The 17,320-nt window shown below is 52.4% G+C and overlaps 1 protein-coding gene across 7 annotated transcripts; it reads right to left on the reverse strand.

Moving 5' to 3' along the window:
- Positions 1–221: 221 nt before the first annotated feature.
- Positions 222–17,184, reverse strand: Tnnt3 (troponin T3, fast skeletal type). 7 transcript variants are annotated; one of them, XM_041666149.1, is made up of 17 exons: positions 17,111–17,184; positions 14,382–14,416; positions 14,229–14,242; positions 13,288–13,305; positions 12,033–12,050; positions 11,829–11,843; positions 10,788–10,799; positions 10,557–10,571; positions 7,649–7,667; positions 5,296–5,341; positions 4,598–4,714; positions 4,429–4,506; positions 4,053–4,166; positions 3,839–3,948; positions 3,603–3,693; positions 2,591–2,631; positions 222–438 (listed from the first exon to the last, which is right to left on the reverse strand). In XM_041666149.1, the coding sequence occupies exons 2-17, from the start codon at positions 14,396–14,398 to the stop codon at positions 384–386; spliced, it is 780 nt and encodes a 259-aa protein (XP_041522083.1). In that variant the 5' UTR covers positions 14,399–14,416; positions 17,111–17,184; the 3' UTR covers positions 222–383. The 7 variants fall into 7 exon arrangements, with proteins under 7 accessions (XP_041522083.1, XP_041522082.1, XP_041522085.1 ...); XM_041666148.1 differs by lacking the exon at positions 2,591–2,631 and adding an exon at positions 1,920–1,960 and having other exon boundaries at positions 17,111–17,182; XM_041666151.1 differs by lacking the exon at positions 13,288–13,305 and having other exon boundaries at positions 17,111–17,173.
- Positions 17,185–17,320: the final 136 nt, after the last annotated feature.

The following is a 17,320-nucleotide window of genomic DNA, read 5'->3' on the forward strand; positions in this document are numbered from 1 at the left end:
AAGGGGTGCCCTAGAAGTAAAAAGCCTCTGATAGAAACAGCAAGTTCTGGAGGCACAGTAGAGCAAAGCACCGTGTGCAGTTGAGCCATGGTTGTTAGCAGCAGGAAGATACCCGGAGTCTTCCAGGGCCGTTCTGGGGTATGCTCCCATAGTGCTCCTGTCCTGCAACACCACCTCCCACCCTCCTCAAGCCCCTTATACATGACAGCATATACACAGTAGAGGGGAGTCTGATAACTTTATTCCCAGACCCCGGAAGGTGAGGGCATTGAGGCAGGATGGGCCCTGAGCTCCAGAGGAAGCCTGGGCGTGAAGGTTGGAGGGTGCAGAGCTGGCAGGAGTCAGGGTAGAAGGTCTCTGCTGCAGCACACTGCTCGGCTCCTTTACTTCCAGCGTCCGCCGACTTTGCCCTTGGCTGTAGCACCAGCCTTCTTGCTGCTGCAAATGGGAAGCAAGTTGCGCTTAAGGGTCAGAGTGTCCAGCCAGCCAGTGGAGACCTTTGGCTCCTGTCTCCCCAAGCTGTCACCCCCACCTCCACTGCACACACCTCGTTCCAACCTGAGCAGTAGGAACTGACTCACCTGCAGAGGGCCTGACAGGGCCTGGACACTAGTGTGGTTAGGACAGGGTTAGCTGGTTACCTGGGCTCACCTTCTCTTCTCCTGCCTTGGCCAGGGGGAATACTGCAGACAGACCCATGCCACCCTAGCTTCAGACATTATTGTTTTTGAAAGGCCTGTGCCTTTCTGATGGCAGCTAAGGGTACCTGTTCCAAAGGACTTGGGACCCCATTAGCGGAGGCCATTTGCACCCCAGCAAGTTGGAAGCAGCATGAGCACTGTGTAAAGGTCTAGGCTGACCAGAGGCTAAAAGTGTGTGAGCTCTGAAGTCAACCCAGTGGGACCGTGGGCTGGCAATGCTGTGTCCTCACAGACCTTCCTGAGCATCCTAGCATGTGTGCACACACATTCACATGCCCATGGCATCTTGTCATATTAGCCTGCCACGACCCTCCAGCCCACCCAAGAGAGATGCAAGCCAACAGCCTCTTCCCTGGAGGAGCAGCCATCTTTCCCTGAGCATCATGAATGTGTGGAAGGAAGAAGAAAATTCCTAAGAAACAGGAAATCTAAGAAGCCCCCCTTGATTCTGTCCTTGAAGTGTGACAACCCCAAGTCCAGGCTAAGAATTATCAAACTCAGAACCTGGTGAGGGGTCACTATAGCAACAGGCCCTGGAGTCCTGTGGGACCTGATGTCTTGAATGGAGGGGTTACCCTCCTGTGGAGTCAGTTCTCTCTCTCTCTCTCTCTCTCTCTCTCTCTCTCTCTCTCTCTCCATCTTAAATATCCCAAGTTAGCTTTAGAACTTACTTTTCAACTGATCTTGAACCTCTTGATCCTCCTGCCTCTACATCCTTCCCACAGTGCTGGGATTTATGGATGTGCTCCAGCTTAGGCACTGGGGTCTAACTAAGAGCCTTGCACATGCTGGGCAAGCACTGAACTATACCCCTACTCCCCACTCCTCCTTTCTTTTGGTTGTTGTTAGCTGAGATAGGGTTTTATGTAGCCCAGGCTGGTCTTGAATGCCTGATCCTGCTCCCAACTCTGGAGAGGTATTGGGATTGTAGGTTTTCATTACCACATCCTGTTACAGGCTTCCTGCTGGCCAGCACATCATAGAGTCGGAAGGTATCACTAACAAACCCCATCTGGCACCTCCTGCATGCAGAAGAGGAAGGAACCATTGGGTCCCAGGGCCCTGTTAGTCTTGTTATTGCTCTGCTAAGGGCCAGCCACCAAGAGCCCTTGTTCAGGGACCAGCTGCTAAAATGTCTAGGCCCTAGGTAGGGTTGCAGGTGGCTGGTCCTGGGGACTCTGGGTCCAGCACAGAGCGAGAATGGGCTAGGTTACTTACTGCTTCTGGGCTTGGTCAATGCGGCTCCTGAGAGTAGTGATCTGTAACAACACAGGTGACTTACTGTGACAGAGACCTGGGAAGCCCAGCAGGGCACTGGCCAGGGTACACAAGTCTTTACCACGGGACTGGCCAGCCGTGGCCTCTCCACTGTATCCTCATGGCAGGGACAGTCTCCTGTGCCATTTTCCTTACTGTCTCATGGTTTCTTTGTGAGAAGACACTGTTGCTTTGTCCTCAGGCTGCGTCTTGACTTGCTCTCTCTAGCTACCACACACAGCAGCTCCCGACTGGCCACTTACCTTGTGGCTGTGGCAGGATGCAGGTAGGGCAAGGGACAGGGTGGAGTTGAGGCCTTCAGACCTCCCAAAGTTTCACCTCTGACTCCTGATCCCCTCCTTCCTGCTCCTTGACCCACGGTGCCTGCTCCTGACTTGGTGGCCTAGAGGCCCTGGCCCCAAACGGAGCTCTGGGAAGGCAAGATCCTTCCTTTCTCATCTGCCAACAAGGGCGTCAGGTCGGCCTCGTAGCCACCAGATGAGGTCAGGAGAGAGGAGCTGTGGCAGAAGGAAAAGGCCCTTTGCCATCAGTGTCCTCAACAACCCAGATCTTTGCCATGCGAGAGGCTAGCTGAGCATTGCACACTCACAAGCCTGGCTCTGCCTACTCACAACTTGGCCAGCATCTCCACTCTGGCCCGAACAGTCATGATCTAGAAAAATCAAGATGGTTACCAGGTTGGGTGGGCAGTTGAGGATTCAAGGCCCTGATAAAAGTGGGGCCAGTCTTTTAATGGACAACCAGGCTCTGCAAACCCAGGAGACCAGACATGGGCAGAGTATATCTGGAGGCTATGGGTTCCTGACTTAGTATTGTTGCTGAGAAGAGTGGTCTGGTCTCTGTTTGGTGGAGTCTTCTCTGAGCTAGCTCCTGGGGGTGGCCTTGAGGCTGAGGGATGAGTATCTTTCTAGAAATGGCCAATAATTAAGGTATGGAGACCAAGGCTCTTCAAAGTTGAACATCTAAGACCCATTTCATCTACCCAGAGGTTGCAAGAAGGAGCCAGAGCTTGTGGATTGTCTATCTTGAGGGTTGTGGGAGATGCCCCTGCATGAGTTCTCGCCTCCCTCTTTACCTGGCAGTGGGTAGACAAGTGGGGAAGACAGTACAGCTATGCCAGTGAGACTAATGTGCTTGCATTTGCAGTAAAGCACAGTGGACACCAGGACAGGGGCCTCATCCATGGTGAGCAGGACCAAGCTTGGCTTCTAACTCGTCCCCCAAGGCCCTGCCCTGTCTCTCCCCTTACCTCTCCCTCACACCATTCCAGGTTCTCAGACCCCCAGAGGAGACACAGCATTAAACTCCCTTTTCCAGTTTCAGGTGAAGGTGTGAGTCACCCTGTCTGCCTGCTTGCCTACCCTGAAGATGTCATGGGAACCTCAGCAGTTTGAGAACGCATACTAGTTCTAGCTACACCGTTGTCCAATTCAGATGTAGGTCAGGCTGATCGCTCAAGTGCCTCCCCTGAAGGACAGGCTCTAGAGGTGGATCCCCGCTGGGCAGTGGAGCCAGGTCTCAAGGTGAAGGCAGACCAGAGTATAACTGGGTTATGGGGAGACAGCTGACCCCCGAAGAGAGTGAGACCTTGTAGGCCCAAGAACCAGAGATGGCTAGACTCACATCATATTTCTGGCGTTTCAGCTTCTCCCCAAACTCATATTTGTCAGTCTCCAGTTGGTACAGGGTATCCCAGAGTTCCTTGGCCTTGTCCCTGGAAGATGGAAAAGAGGAGGTTTGACAGGATGGTGTCAGAGAGGCAGGGCCTAAGACACTACTTCCTCCTCCAGCCACCACAGAGAGTTGTGACTTGATTCTTCTGGGGAAGGGCCCAGTGCCATCTGGGAGGGCCACCCTACCTCAGCTTGTCATCACTGAGATGGTCGATGTTCAGAGGCTTGCGTCTCTCTGCAAGAATCTTCTTCTTCATCTCCCTGGCTGTCTGCTTCTTGCCTCTCTTCTGGTCAGCCTGGGGAGGGGAGAGGTGGTGAGAAACCCAGTCTCAGGAGGTACCTGACCCAAATACCAGCCCCACTTGAAGGCCACCTTCAGGGTTCTGAGCATGTTCCTTACCTTGGCCAGGTAGCTGCTGTAGTTGGCACCCATGGAGGACAGAGCCTTTTTCTTCTTCATGTCATCCTCGGCTCTCCTCTTGGCATCTTCCTCCTCTCTTCTGGCCTTCTCCTCCTGTGGAGACCCCATCCCCAAGATCTTCAAGGGATGCCCTTTGAGCAGGCTTCAAAGACTAATTTTGGACTTAGCAACTTCTAGAAGGAGGTTGCTCTTCGGCAGGGGAGGGGAGGGGCTCTGTAGAGCAGGAGGCACTAACCCTCCTGGTTAATTGGCTCTGGTTGTTGGCCCAACAGAGGGCCACAGTGAGAGGAAGGCCTAAGATCATCTGCTTCCCTGGCTACACAGGCTGGAGGCAGAAGGATGACATAGTCCTTACCGCCAGTCTGTTCTGGCGTTCCCGCTCCTTCTCAGCGCGGATCCTTTGCTGCTCAGCCCTCTCTGCACGACGTTTCTCCTGAAGCCAAGAGGGCAAAATGGTCAGCCCTGCCCTGCCAGGCCCAGTCACTGCAGAAGCACCCTGCACCCTCCCAGGGCTGCGGACTCACAATTCTCTCCTTGAGTGCAATCAGCTCTTCTTCCTCTTTCTTTCTAGCTTCAAAGTGGCTGTCGATGAGGGCCTGGAGCTCCATGAGGTCCTTGTTCTGACGCTTTTTCTGGATATCCTGGAAGGGGGGGGGGGGAGAAAAGTTCCTACCCTTCCTGGCCAGCCTGAGACCCATCTGCAGCTAAGGAAGCTTTCTACCAAGTCTTTACATCTGCAGTCTTCCTGAGACCCAGAGTGACCCAGTCTGGACAGCCCAGGGTTGAGATAACGCCCTTCCTGTGGAGAAATCTAGGTCCTGACTAATCATGAAGCCAGTACCATCCTTGAGGTGACCTGTCTCAGACTTGACTCTTTCATCCTCAGAGATGTCCTCTTGGGTCAAACACAGAGGAGATTGTGAGACAGACTTGCTGCATACATGGATGGGTGTTTGAACAGATAAATGGATAGATGAAGGTGTGGATGAAAAGAGAGACGGTTGAGGGAAAGGCTAGGTGGATGAGTGGACGGATGGGCGGGTACAAGAATGCATGGAGGAGAAGGGAAGGGATCTCTGTTTCCTTGGGTCTATGAGCGAATTATGGGCGTGTGGATAGGCTACCTTGCTTCTGGCTGCTTGGGAAGACATGACCTGAAGCCTAGCCTAAAGTTCAAAGACTGGAGCTTGGGATGAGGGTGTTCTAGGCCCCATACACTTACATCGAAGTCTACTTTCTCCCCTTCTGGGATCTTAGGAGCAGTGAGTCTGGGGAAGAGACACAGAAGTTGTTTCATAAGCACGGACAACTGGAACCTTCCCACAGCAGAGGCCAGCCAGCCTCGAATCTAGGCTGGCCTCCTCTTCTTTCTTGCACCCTGGCACCCAACAGAGCATGTCTCTGCTAGAGCAGGTTTGCCTGGCTCTTTGTTCTTGGGTTTCTAACTCGTGTTCCAGGAGTAGTTTGTCCCTTCCTAGAAGGCGTCACCCTGTTTTTGTCACCTCTGTTTCGTTCCCTGCTTCATGCTGCCTTTCTCAGGCACATAAACAAATATAATTAAGCCCTGGCAGAAGGCAGGGTGGCCACTATGAGCCCTCCCGGGGCAGTGACTGGCATCAGCTTCTGGGGTGAGACCTGTACTGTGGCTCTGGACACTCTTTTAATCTTTCTTTCTGGGCGCCCAAATGAAGGAGCGCCTGTAAGGGGAAAAGGAACCCCCAGCCCGCTGGCTGTGCGACCCCCTCCTCCTGCCAACACATTCCAGATGGAGCAGGGAGCCCAGACAACCACGGCTTTTAGAAGCAGGCCACAGAAGAAAGGGGAGCTGAATAGCGATCAAAACCTGGAGAGGGAAGGGATTTTTCTAAGCTCTGAAGCCCCAAAGTTCCCTCCAAGGGAAAGCTGTACAGATGATGTTGTGCAAATGAAAAACTTATGTATGTGGAGGGGGGGGGGGAGAAAAGGAGCAAAAATCGAAACGCAGAGCGGGAAAAACCAGACTGAAAAAAAAACAACTTTTCAGCAAATACAGAGAAGATTTATATCCCTGAGTGAACGGACGATTAAGCAAACATGGAGACGTGTCGCCCATGAGAAAAACGAGCAAGGGGCACAAGCCACTGACTGACTCGCAAGAAAGACGACCAGTTGACAAACATGGACAGTTCGTGGTGGTGCCATCGGAGGAATGTAAGGCAACCATGAGATGTGGTTGGCCGTTCATCAACGGGTGAGGGGCAGACACTCATTCCCGCCTTTGGGCGCGGAGGGTGTGGGACACAAGACTGCTCACAGCCCACTTAGGAGACCGCCTTGGCTGGGCCTTGGTGGAAAGCAACTTGGCAGTGAATGTCAATGTCTTCAGAGCATTGGTCTTCTTTGACCCAGTAATTCCAGTTCTGGGAATGTGGCCTAGGCAAACAGCCCTCAAGATGGAAAATGCTTTCCAACCAGCATTATTTATGATTGTAAAATATTGGGGGAAGCCTGTGATCGGGGAATGGTTAGGAAAATTATGGTTTGTCCAATTGATGGAATATTATGTGGCCATTCAAAATATTTAAGAAGACTATGTAAAAACATGGAAAAATACTTATGAATAGTGCTAAATTTTTTTTAAAAACAGAATTCAAGACTGTATAGACAGTCCTGTGCTTAAAAAAACATAGTCAAGATCTTTATTTTCCAAGAACTTCGTGTAGAAACAGAGCAGGAAGAAATAAAGACCTTTTTCCCCCTCTCTGGTGCCTTCCACAGTCTGGCTGGTGGGTGGGTGGGAGAATTATGGATGGATATTTTCCCCTCTTCATTTGACTTTTATGTATTTTCCAAATTTTCTTAATGAGGTGTTTTATTTTCATATTGAGAACATAAATAATTTTTCTAAGATGAGAAACTATCTCACAGTTCTGCATTACTTTATGTGAAGTTGATTTAAAACAGCATTCAAGGGAGGAGTGTGGGCCAGCCACACTCTTCACTCAGCTTCTACCCTTCTCTCAAGGATGGGGAGGGAACAAGGGGCAGGAGCCAAAAGTTCAACCTGCTGTAGTGTGGAACAGACAGAAAGGCTTAAAGGGACAAAACGGGGCTGTATATGGAGGGTTGTGGACTTCCAAATCCAAGATCCTGGATTCAGCTACCCCCTGGTGCACTCCCATGTGAGCAAGCAAGGCCAGGGTAAAAACCTCTGCAGAGTGGCTCACAGGGGGCTCAGCCCCTTTTAGGATCAGGTCAATCCAGAGAGGGTTTTCACCTCAAGCAGGAAATCCTCACCCCTCAAGTCCATTTTTTTTTTTATTATCTGGAGACCTGAATAATCTCCCAGCATAGCCAGGCATGGAAGATTCATGACCCCTTCAGTCCCACTTCTGAGCCTTAGTCCATGTCCAGTGGCCTCCTTGACTGCACTGGCTTATGGGGAAGAGCAGCCTAATGCCTTTTTATTCCTTCCTACTCTCAACTTTAGTCTCTATTATCTTCTGCCATTTGGACTTTTCTTTTAAAATAGTTCCAGGCCTCTTCCCCTGCCCTGTTCTGGCACCCCCATAGCACTGCCTAAATCCCCCACTTACTTGGGTCTTGGTTTCTCCTCTAGTCATGACAGCCAGCATGGGGAGAGAAAGAAAGAGAAATCAGGTAAGATAGGATGGTCTTTCCTGCCACAGGAACCACCAGGCTGGGGACTTCTACTCAGCCCACCCAGACCCTTCAACTATTTAGAAGCAGGAAGCCTGTGAAATTCCCCATGGGCTCTAAGAAGGACTTAGGGTGTGGGGATGAAGGGAAAAACCCACAGGAAGGCATATGTGTCCCCAGAGGACTGGGAGGGTGGGAAAGGTAGGAGACAAGAGGCCTAGAGGACAGACTTCTGGAAAATCTGGGAAGCATATGGGCTGCTGGTTTATCTCCACTGACCAACTAACTGCCTCTGAGTGGGCAGATGCTTGGCCCTGGCCCTCTAACTCCGTGGCGGATGTACATAAAGCCTCAGCATCTTGAGGTTCCATGCCAGGGAAAAAAGGAAGACAGACAGACATGTGGACAGATGGGGTGAAAGGGCTGGAGAGTGAGCAATATAGACACTGGACCAATGGCTCCTCTCGCCTCACACAGGCAGAACCAGAGTCCTGTGCAGGTGGAGCAAGGGGTTGCAACAGCGGCTGGCAGGCCTTACCTTCCTCGTCCTCCTCCTGCTCCTCCTCGGCGACAGCATCTTCATGGCGTGGGCGCAAGCGCACATGCAAGAAAAAAGCCGCGCAACTGCAGAAGTGCAGAGGCCACACAGCAGCAGTGGCCACATGAACAGCGGAGGCAGGCACGCACAGGTCCCCGTGCCTGAGGGTGGCAGGGAAGCTCCTACACCTTCCCCAAGGCTTAGTCCCCTCTGTGGATCCTTGCTGTCCAGGTTGGCCTCTAACTCTCAATATAGCTAAGGATGACTTTGGACTCTTCCTCCTCCTGCCTCTACCTCCCAAGTGCTGTGATGACTGGTATGTTCTGCCACACCTTGTTTATGCAGTCCTGGGATTTGAACTCAGGGCTTGGTGCATGCTGGGCAAGGAGGCTGGGCTATGAGTAGAGAGCGTGGGGACCTGTCTTGCCCAATATGCACATGGTGATGGGATCTAGGTTTGGCCCTGGGAAATCCTGAGGCTGCTCTCCCTTCCAGCTGTCACGGAGCCTGCCATTACTTTCCACCACGTATATACTTCTACTTGGGCACATACTATGGTTTTGATAGTCGCTTTATTTCAAACCCTTTGTAAAAGTCTTTGTTCATAGAGCCTGCCTGAGAATCAAGAAAATATTTTTGGCTCATTTATATCTGTGAGTTTTGACAGGTTCAGCCCTTAGGATAGGGCCTCCTGATCCTGGGAACCTGCTCTCTGACCTCTGAGAGGCTTTTTCCCATGAGTCTCGGTGGGGCCTCTCTTCTTCAGAACCTCGTCTAAGCTGGCTGTCCTGAGGAAGGGCTGCTTCCTGAGTGTGCCCCACTCCTGCAGAGGTTGGGACTGGTGTTGACCCTGGTCAGGGCCTGCAGCTGCTCAGCCTCGCCCTTCCGTGCATGGTCCTGTAGCCCCTGTTCTAGCGTTAGGCAGACGCAAATCCACTGCCATGTGTGCACTCTGTCTGCCCGGAACACAGTGAGACCTGGCAGGGGAAGCATCTGGGACTCCCAGCAACTCTGCACTTGGCCAGTAGCCAGCAGGCCCCATCTAAGGTTTGGGTGGGGGTCTTGCCTGCAGGTTCTGACCAGTGCTCCTCTGGAACACCTATTTCTCACCTCTCCAAAAGACGCGGGGTGACTTAACAACCAAAGCATGTGGCAGCGCTGCCTGAACAGTAGCTTAAATCTGCCCATAAGCCTGATGCCACTCTTGCTTAAACCCGACCTCTGGAGGAGTGGGGTGCTGCAGAGTTCTCTTGCATGAGGTCTAGGGGAGTGGCCTGGGGAAGGAAGTTAAGGGGTTGGTGGACTCACCCTCCCCTTGTGATATTCTGGGGGCCAGAAAGGATGGGGTGCTCCCTAGAATTAATTGCATGAGAGGCAGCTGCATAGTGGCAAGGTAAGGTTTCCCTGCGCTCTTTCTCCCTACCCTCCTGCCTGTCTATTTGTCCCAGTTAGTCTCAGTTCTGGCCCCAGGGAGGCCTGGTGACCTAAGATGTGTGGCCTAAGAACATCCTGAATCCTGCTCCTAGCATTATCCAGGTCCTTCCTGTCAGGCCCAGCCACCAGAAGCCTGCAAGTATGAAATGGAGGGGCTGAAATGGGCCTCTTGAGTTCAGCCCCTCCTCCCTTCCCCAGTGTAACCAGCCTTGCTGCTAGGCTGACAGTTGCCCCCCCTCCCCCGATAACCCCCAGTCAGTTCTGCTTGATGGGTGTGTCTGGCTCAGGCCCAGGCACTGGGTGGGATGCTGGGATCTGACTGATTGCCTGTTTGCATGCATGGCCCCCGGCTGTTCCAGGTCTTTGACATCCCCACCTTGGGCCTCAGCCTGACTTTCCGCTTCACCCCACTTGCCCCTCCACCCTCCCTTCAGCCTCACCCCTCCTTTCTTTCCTCCCTCTGGCTTCATATCTGGGGTAGGTTGGAGGCTGCCTATCCAACGTTTTTGTGTTGCTCTACCTATCCTGATGAGGCCCCCAAGAGTCCCAGGGGATCTCCAGCGCCATTTTTCTAAAGCTGGCTCTGTAGACCCAGGATAGCCCATACACTCCACCTAATCTTCCTGATGGTGGGCTAAGAAAAGCCTTTTTGCTCCTTGCCCTTAAACACTGTGATTGAGACTGCCACTGTCAGCCACCTAGGCCAGCAGATCGGGTTAGCTTCCCTAGTCTGCTCTGTCCTCAGCCCAGAGGCCAGCAGGGCTTAGTTGTTGGCGGTGGGTACATTGGAAAGGGGGTGGGAGGCAGGCAGTTGGAGAGGGGAGGGAAGGAGGGGAAGGCTCTTCATGGCTGTGAGGCAGATCTGGACCTACCTTCTTGGACTTCCTCTGTGGAGCAGCACCAGGGGAGAAGAGAGGGAGGGAGGAAGGAGAGAGAGTGAATGAGTACAGGGCATGTGGGAGAGGGGCAGAGGGAGGGACAGGTAGGTGTACAGGGGAGATGGAGTGAATTACACGGCACCCTCTTGTTCCTTCTTGGCTGGCTCCTGCACACATACCCCCATGGCCACATATGTCATATGGCATTGAAGTCATGTCACATACCTGGTTCAGGGGCTAAGGAGGGCCACGGAACAAGAGGCAAAACCGCGGGTCAGAGGTCAGAGAAGGGATCCAGGTTAAAAGGACACAGCCGGTCACCGAGGGGTGGGATACGTGCAGGAAGCGAGCAAGATACTGTTAGAGTTAGCGGTGGTCCTGCCACCCTTGGCCCCACACCCCAGATTCTGGGACCCACTCGGAATGTGGGAATAGGAGGGGCTGAGGCAAACCGAACTCACCCCCAATCTGTCCTTCCTCACAAGTGGGGAAACTGAGATGAGGGTTGGGAATCTGGCTCTTGCTTTTGGGGCAGTGTCTCGTTTGGTTTCTTCCCTCATCTACCCACCCCCTGCCTGTCCTCAGCCAGGATCAGTCTAGAGCTGCAGCCCACTTGGAGGCTCTGGTACCCAAGGGGAGCAGAACCAAGGCTTGCTCCAAACACCTCTTTTCTTGCCATCCCAGAGCTAGGTACAAAAGCCCATTCCTTGGGCCTCTCTGTCTGATAGCCCCTAAGGAGGGTTGGGGGTGGGGGTGGGACTGTGATCGGGTTGGTGGGGGACACAGGCTAGGGGAACTGACTAGGGAGGAGGCCTTGGCCTGTCTTCACATCAGGCCCTATAGCAGGGCCTCTGGTTACTCTTGCATCTCTTCCTAAGATCTGAGCTCTTCTGACGTTTGGCTTAGTGAATCTGGCCTAGCAAAGGTCTTAGTCACCACTGTGGGCTTTCACCAACTTCTCTGGGAAAAGGGACTCAGTCTATACCTTGCTCTATAGTCCTCCCCCCCCCCCCTCCTGTACTAGGCTGCCTTCTCTAGCGTTGAAAGCATCTGATACAGATTGGGGCACTTATGTTGTTTGTGGGGATTTTTGGAGTCATTCTCTTTGGTCAAGCATTGGCCGTGGTTAGTAGGTTATGTGGGGCCACATGGGGGGCTCCTTGGTTGGCTGGCGCCTCCTTGCTTCCCTGCCCTCTTCCCCACACCACATGGCTCCAGCCAGACCCTAGGCTCCACATGGGGACCAGAAGTCCTGTATCCTCATACCTTCCTCCTGGACTTCTGCAGCCGAGGAATGCCAGGGAGTGCAGGGTGTCAGGGAGGAGAGAGGATAGGATTAGAAAGGAGCACACAGCAGGCCCTTAGAAACAGGGGCTGAGGTCACAGCCCTAGAAGATGGAAGGTTACACCAATTTCATCACTGGGGCAGAGGACAAGGGCAAATGGGGGTCAAGTCCTAAGCCAACTCACCTTCTTCCTGGGCTTCCTCTGAGGGTAAGTGAAGGTGACAAAGAGATGGCATGTAAGAGAGAGAACAGACAAGGACATTAGGAACGGGGCCTTTCCTGGGCTCTCTTGGACCAAACATGATGAGCAGGCCAGATTCCCATGCTTGGCCTACAGCAGCTAGCCAGAGTGAGCAGGGGCCCTGGAGCATCAGCCACTGCTGTTCCTGCCAGTACACTAAGCTTCTACCTTCCTCAGGCCTGGCCCTCTGCACCCTATATCCCATGTCTGGGTGTTTGTGATTCTGCTCTACAGGACGCTGAAGGGAGGACCAGGACAAAGCCCACATGGTTTGGGGAAACTCCCTGTGCTCAGAGCATTTCTCAACCAGGGAATCCCATCTAGCTGTCAGAACTAAAGGTTGACGTCAAGGTGCTTTGGGGACACAGGACCCTTCGGGCCAACTCTAAGAAAGTGCAGCCCCCTAGGGCCACATCTCATTCAGAAACCAGCCCTTTCTTCTCCTGGCAGCAAGATATTTGCTCAGGTTGTTAAGGTAGCAGGTATTTTTCAAAATATTTTGAAAACACAGCTCCCAGCAGCCCTTGCAGGATGGCCTGTCTGATGAGCTGCATGAAGCCTCCCTCAGCTGAGCAAATGCCAGGAGCAGACAGCTTGTCAGGCCTGGGAACTGCTGTGCTGGGCTGCTCCCAGGTGCACTGGTACTCAGCGCTTTGCCCGCCCACACCTGCCTAGGCACGACAGAGCCAGGGAGGGGTCTCCAGCAGCCCAAGGGTGCAGCGAAAAAGAGATGCTAAGAGAGACAGAGAGAGACAAAGGGACAAGGACAGAAACAGAGAAAGGGAGAAAGATGAAGAGAGATAAACAGAGACAGAGAAAGAAATAGACAGATAGGGAGAGAGAAGAGAAGCCACAGTGGCTCTGAGGGACCACAGTGCAGGGGCCAGGACCCCTGTTATTAATGAACTGAGAGTTTTAGAGGCCAGAACACATCCCACTTCACACACCATGGACACAGTGACCAGAGAACATGTGTGAGTGGTTAACGAGTATCTATCTACCAGTTGAAGAGGTAGAGGGTTAATAGTTTAATTAATGATCAAATCATTGACCATTAATTAAATAATGGAGTTATTAATTTGATGGTTAATGGTGCATTAATGATGAGGGAAGTAGACAGTTAATTGTCAGCTCAGGGAGGATCCCCGAAGGCCTTCCCAAGGATGGCCATGGAGAGGCCTGTGGCTTCCTGAGTTACCTTCTTCTTCGTATTGTTCTGTATTAGAATAGAACAAAAGAAAGGAGCTCAGTTAGCAGAGATGGGACTGGAGATGGCGAGGGAATTGAAGGGCCAGCCTGTTCTGTCCCTGGATAGTTGGGTACCACTACTGGCTAGGGATCAGGTCTGAGATCCTCAGTCCAAAGAGGCTGTGTGGTAGCTTGGGGAGATGGTCAGTCCACAAAGTGCTTGCCATATAAGCATAAGGACTTGAGTGTCAGTATTCAAATAAAAATCCAAGTGTGGTTACACACTCTAGAGACAGAAGGATCCCCGGGGCTTGCTGGCCAGCCAGTTTAGGCTAATCACCAAGTTCCAGGTTCAGCGCCCCCCCAACCTCTCTACCTCCCAACCTCTCCACCCCCATCTTGGGAAAAAAAAAAAAACAAGGTGGACAGCTTCTGAGAAATGACATCCAAATCTGACCTCTAGCTTACACATACAAACATGTGGAACACATCTGTACACACACACAACACACACACACACACACACACACACACACACACACACACACACACCAGAGGCTTTGTGGCCTTAGAGGAGGAAATGTCTCAGCCATGAGGGTGACATAGGATGTCTCTAGATGTCATGTCCTGCTATAGCCATGTGAGTAACAAAAGGTGACAAGGACAGAGAGCTGCCTCTTGAGTCCTCAAGGCATCACAGACATGCAGGTATATAGGTTGGGGAAGGTCAAGGTATGAACAGCGCAGGAAAAAAGTGTATGCCAGAAATCTGAGACAATTTGGGATAGGGATGTCTTTGAAGTCCAATGACTGATATAGCTTGTCTGGGACTCTTGGGCAAGGGGTCCCCAAGAGATGAGTAATGTCAATAGTCAAAGCCCCACCCCCCACCAATGGTGACTCTTCTATCTAGAGACGGAAGAAAAGAGAGAAAATAGAGAAGACACTTACCCTCGACTTGTTCACTGTCATGGTGGTGGGACAGGGGGTAGAGAGAGAAGAAAAGTGAGATGAGCTTGAGCTTCTGATCTGGGACAGATATCTGCAGGTACCAGGGGTCCCAGCCCACCAGCAAGGGAGGCTACTATACAGCAAGGTACTCACGTTTCCTCGTCAGACATAGTGGCGGTGGGTTGTGTCTGGAGAGGGATTGACAACAGACGGGACAGTTAGGACTTGCCTTGGTTTAGAAGCCTCACAAGGAGGCAGGCTCTCAGAGATCGGGGCCTAGAGGGGATGTGTATAGATTACAATTGAGGGTCACCTCTTGGTCCCCCTGACTGGTCCTTCTCCCCATGACTCTGATTGCCCTTCTTCCTTCCCTGGCTGCAGCCTGGAACTTAGACTCTCTAACTGTTGGACTATTGGGAGGTTTATTATACATTCCACTCTGGACAGATGTCTCCTCTACAGGATTTTCATGCAAAGTCATCTAAAGTGCAGAGATTTTCTCAGGTCAAGGGTAAGAGCTACAGGACCCTCTGGATCTGGGGACACCCTGCTGATCTGAGCTGATAGCCTCTGGTTAGGGAATCACCCCAAGATGACAGAGCCCAGCTCCAAGGGTACAGACATTCTCTGTTGTTGGCTCTTCTTTCCTGTGTGAACCTCAACTTCATGCTGTGCCTCATGTTTTTCTTGAGAGTCAAAGTTCCTTTTGGGGTACCCCAGGTCCTCTTTTGTGCTCTCTGGAGCCCTCTGAGGTACTCTTTCAAATCACAGAGCCCATAAGCATTCAGTTTCTTTGTCTCCTTTCTCCTGAAATCCACGGAGACTGAACTCACCAGGGTGGGTCTGAGACACTTCTCTTTGGGAAGCCTGAATTTGACACGCATGTGCTGATCGGATTGAGCACCTCAGATCTCCTAGCACTATGTCTGGGACTGGATACACATGTTCGGGTATGGTGGCTACCAGGGCAGAGAACTTGATGGTTCCTGTGAGCTAGTCACTGTACATGCCTGCAGTGCCTAGGGCCTGGGAACCTCCAAAGAACTGTATCACAATGTTGTCTCAAGGTCTGACAAACAATGTTCATAACAACACAACACAGCTGACTTGAAGACAATAGCTCTGGCGCCCCCAGGGAGGGGGCTGAAAATGCACCAGCAGCTTAATGCTGAGGTGGGAGCTGTTTCGAAGCCCTGTTGATAACATTAGCTTTCCCAGAACTATTGAAACTTCCTGCAAAATTAACCCACAGATACCTGGGAGGTTCTTGGCTAAGCACAAGGTTGAGCCCTGCCTTGTCCCCAAGCCTCTGTGTGAGAGTCCGTCAACCATAAATAAGACACCCAGCCAGAGCTGACCTACCTGCTCTGATCCCTACCAGTCCTTCTAACTCCCCCTTTACTGCCCTCTGTATCCCCCAGGGGCACTCTGTGGGGTGGGAAAGTCCGTGGGGTAGAGCAGTGTCACTGAGACCCCACCTTGCTTCTCCCGCCTCTAGTTTCCACTGGACCCACACACCTGTCAGCAGCAGAGGGAGGGGGGAGTGGGGGGGTTGTGCATTTATAAGGAGCCAGTGGCAGCTGAAGTGTCCAAAAATAGGCATCAAAATTAGCAAGACTCCTCTGTCCTGAAACCCAAGATGGCAGGGGGGCAGGGTACTGAGAGCAACCCAGCCATTTTGGCTCCCCTCCTGGCTCTTGCCGGCATCCAGCAAGAGCTGCCTTACACCCTTCCAAAATGGGGTAGCAGTGGCCCTCACTCTGGGTTGGGAAACTGAGGCTACTGGTCCTCTAGAGTTCCCTAAGGCCCACTTGAGCAGATCTGGATCTCTACACCTTATTTCAATATCCCTGTAAGTTGGGGAGAGGCAGAGGTAGGGTGGCAGGAATGGGACAGGGCTGGCCAATCAACAACTGAGAGGGAAAGCAGTTGTCCCGTGGAGAGTTCTGGCCTTAGAAGGGATTTATGAAAATAGCCAGTGAGGTCAGGTTCCTTGGGGGTACATGCCAACCTCCGTTTCTTCAGGGGTGACAAAACTCAAAGGGGGGGCGGAGGCCCTGCCACTCACTTGCTATGGGACCCTGATCACTTCCTGCCTTGGGCCCAGTACCCTCTGATCAACCTTGTCTGGTCCTATCTCCTCCAAGGACTCCCAAGGACATCTAGAAAGCTCACACTCAGGAAGGTAGGGTTCCCAACCTGGAGATTTCAGCAAAGCTGAGGCCTGGAGGGCTAGGGTCTCTTGGGACCACCTATTTTCCCACCCATAAGCAAGATCAGATACGACCTATCTGCTTAGGCCCAGACCCTCCCATTCCCTCTGTCCTGTTTCTGCTTGGCTCCTGTCTATCCTTGATCTGAGCCTTAAGATCTGGCTCTGGGGTGGGGGGCCCAGATATCTCTCCCATTGCCTTCTTTCCTAGGATGACCTGAGATAAGCCCTATCTACAAAATTGCAAGAGTAGCTTAGGGCTCAGAGCTCTGGCTCCAGGAATGAGTTGAAATTCCATTCCTTCCCTCAGGTCACTCTTACACAGCCCCAGAAAGGCTCCCACCCTGCTATATCACAGCAGGCAATCTCAGAGCTCTGGGTAATGTCCCCTAAGTGGATCCTTATCTCACTCTCTGAACTTCTCCCTAGATCCTACCTTAGGAGGGCTCCTTACCCCTAAGGCCCCCAGCATCTCCCCTCCTCCCTTCTCCCAGGTCTTTTTACTCTGGTTTGGCGCCAGTCATCCCGAGGCTCAGCCACCATGTTTCTAGTCATCAATACATAACACAGTATGAGGCCCAGGACCCGTTTGAGTGCTCCTTAGATGTTAGGTACCCAAACCCTGACACAGTCACCCACTCCTAGGCAGGCTGTTCACATCCATACCCACCTGCAGTTGAGTCTGAGAAAGGCTGGGGGCTTCTTGTGGACAGGACCAGCAGCAGCAGGCACTGTCTGACAGCCTCACCCCCTCATGTTATAGTGACATCTGATCTTCCCTGGCAGCCCATTGGCCAGCAGATGGGTGGCTGGGGCATGGGGAGGGGGAGGGTGGCCCAAGCAGGCCCCTGACCAAGTATAGGAATGCCCCAGAGGAGGA

Source organism: Microtus oregoni, unplaced genomic scaffold (assembly GCF_018167655.1).
Source record: "Microtus oregoni isolate MIOR12 unplaced genomic scaffold, Mior012 000016F_ref0000370, whole genome shotgun sequence".
In the NCBI taxonomy this organism is placed as follows: Eukaryota; Metazoa; Chordata; class Mammalia; order Rodentia; family Cricetidae; genus Microtus; species Microtus oregoni.

Coding starts and splice junctions, on each gene's coding strand:
- Tnnt3 (XM_041666149.1), bottom strand. Junction 3,694..3,838: donor CTCAGTGATGACAAGCTGAG/GTAGGGTGGCCC, acceptor TCCATCTTCCAG/GGACAAGGCCAAGGAACTCT. Junction 2,632..3,602: donor TGAAACGCCAGAAATATGAT/GTGAGTCTAGCC, acceptor TGATTTTTCTAG/ATCATGACTGTTCGGGCCAG.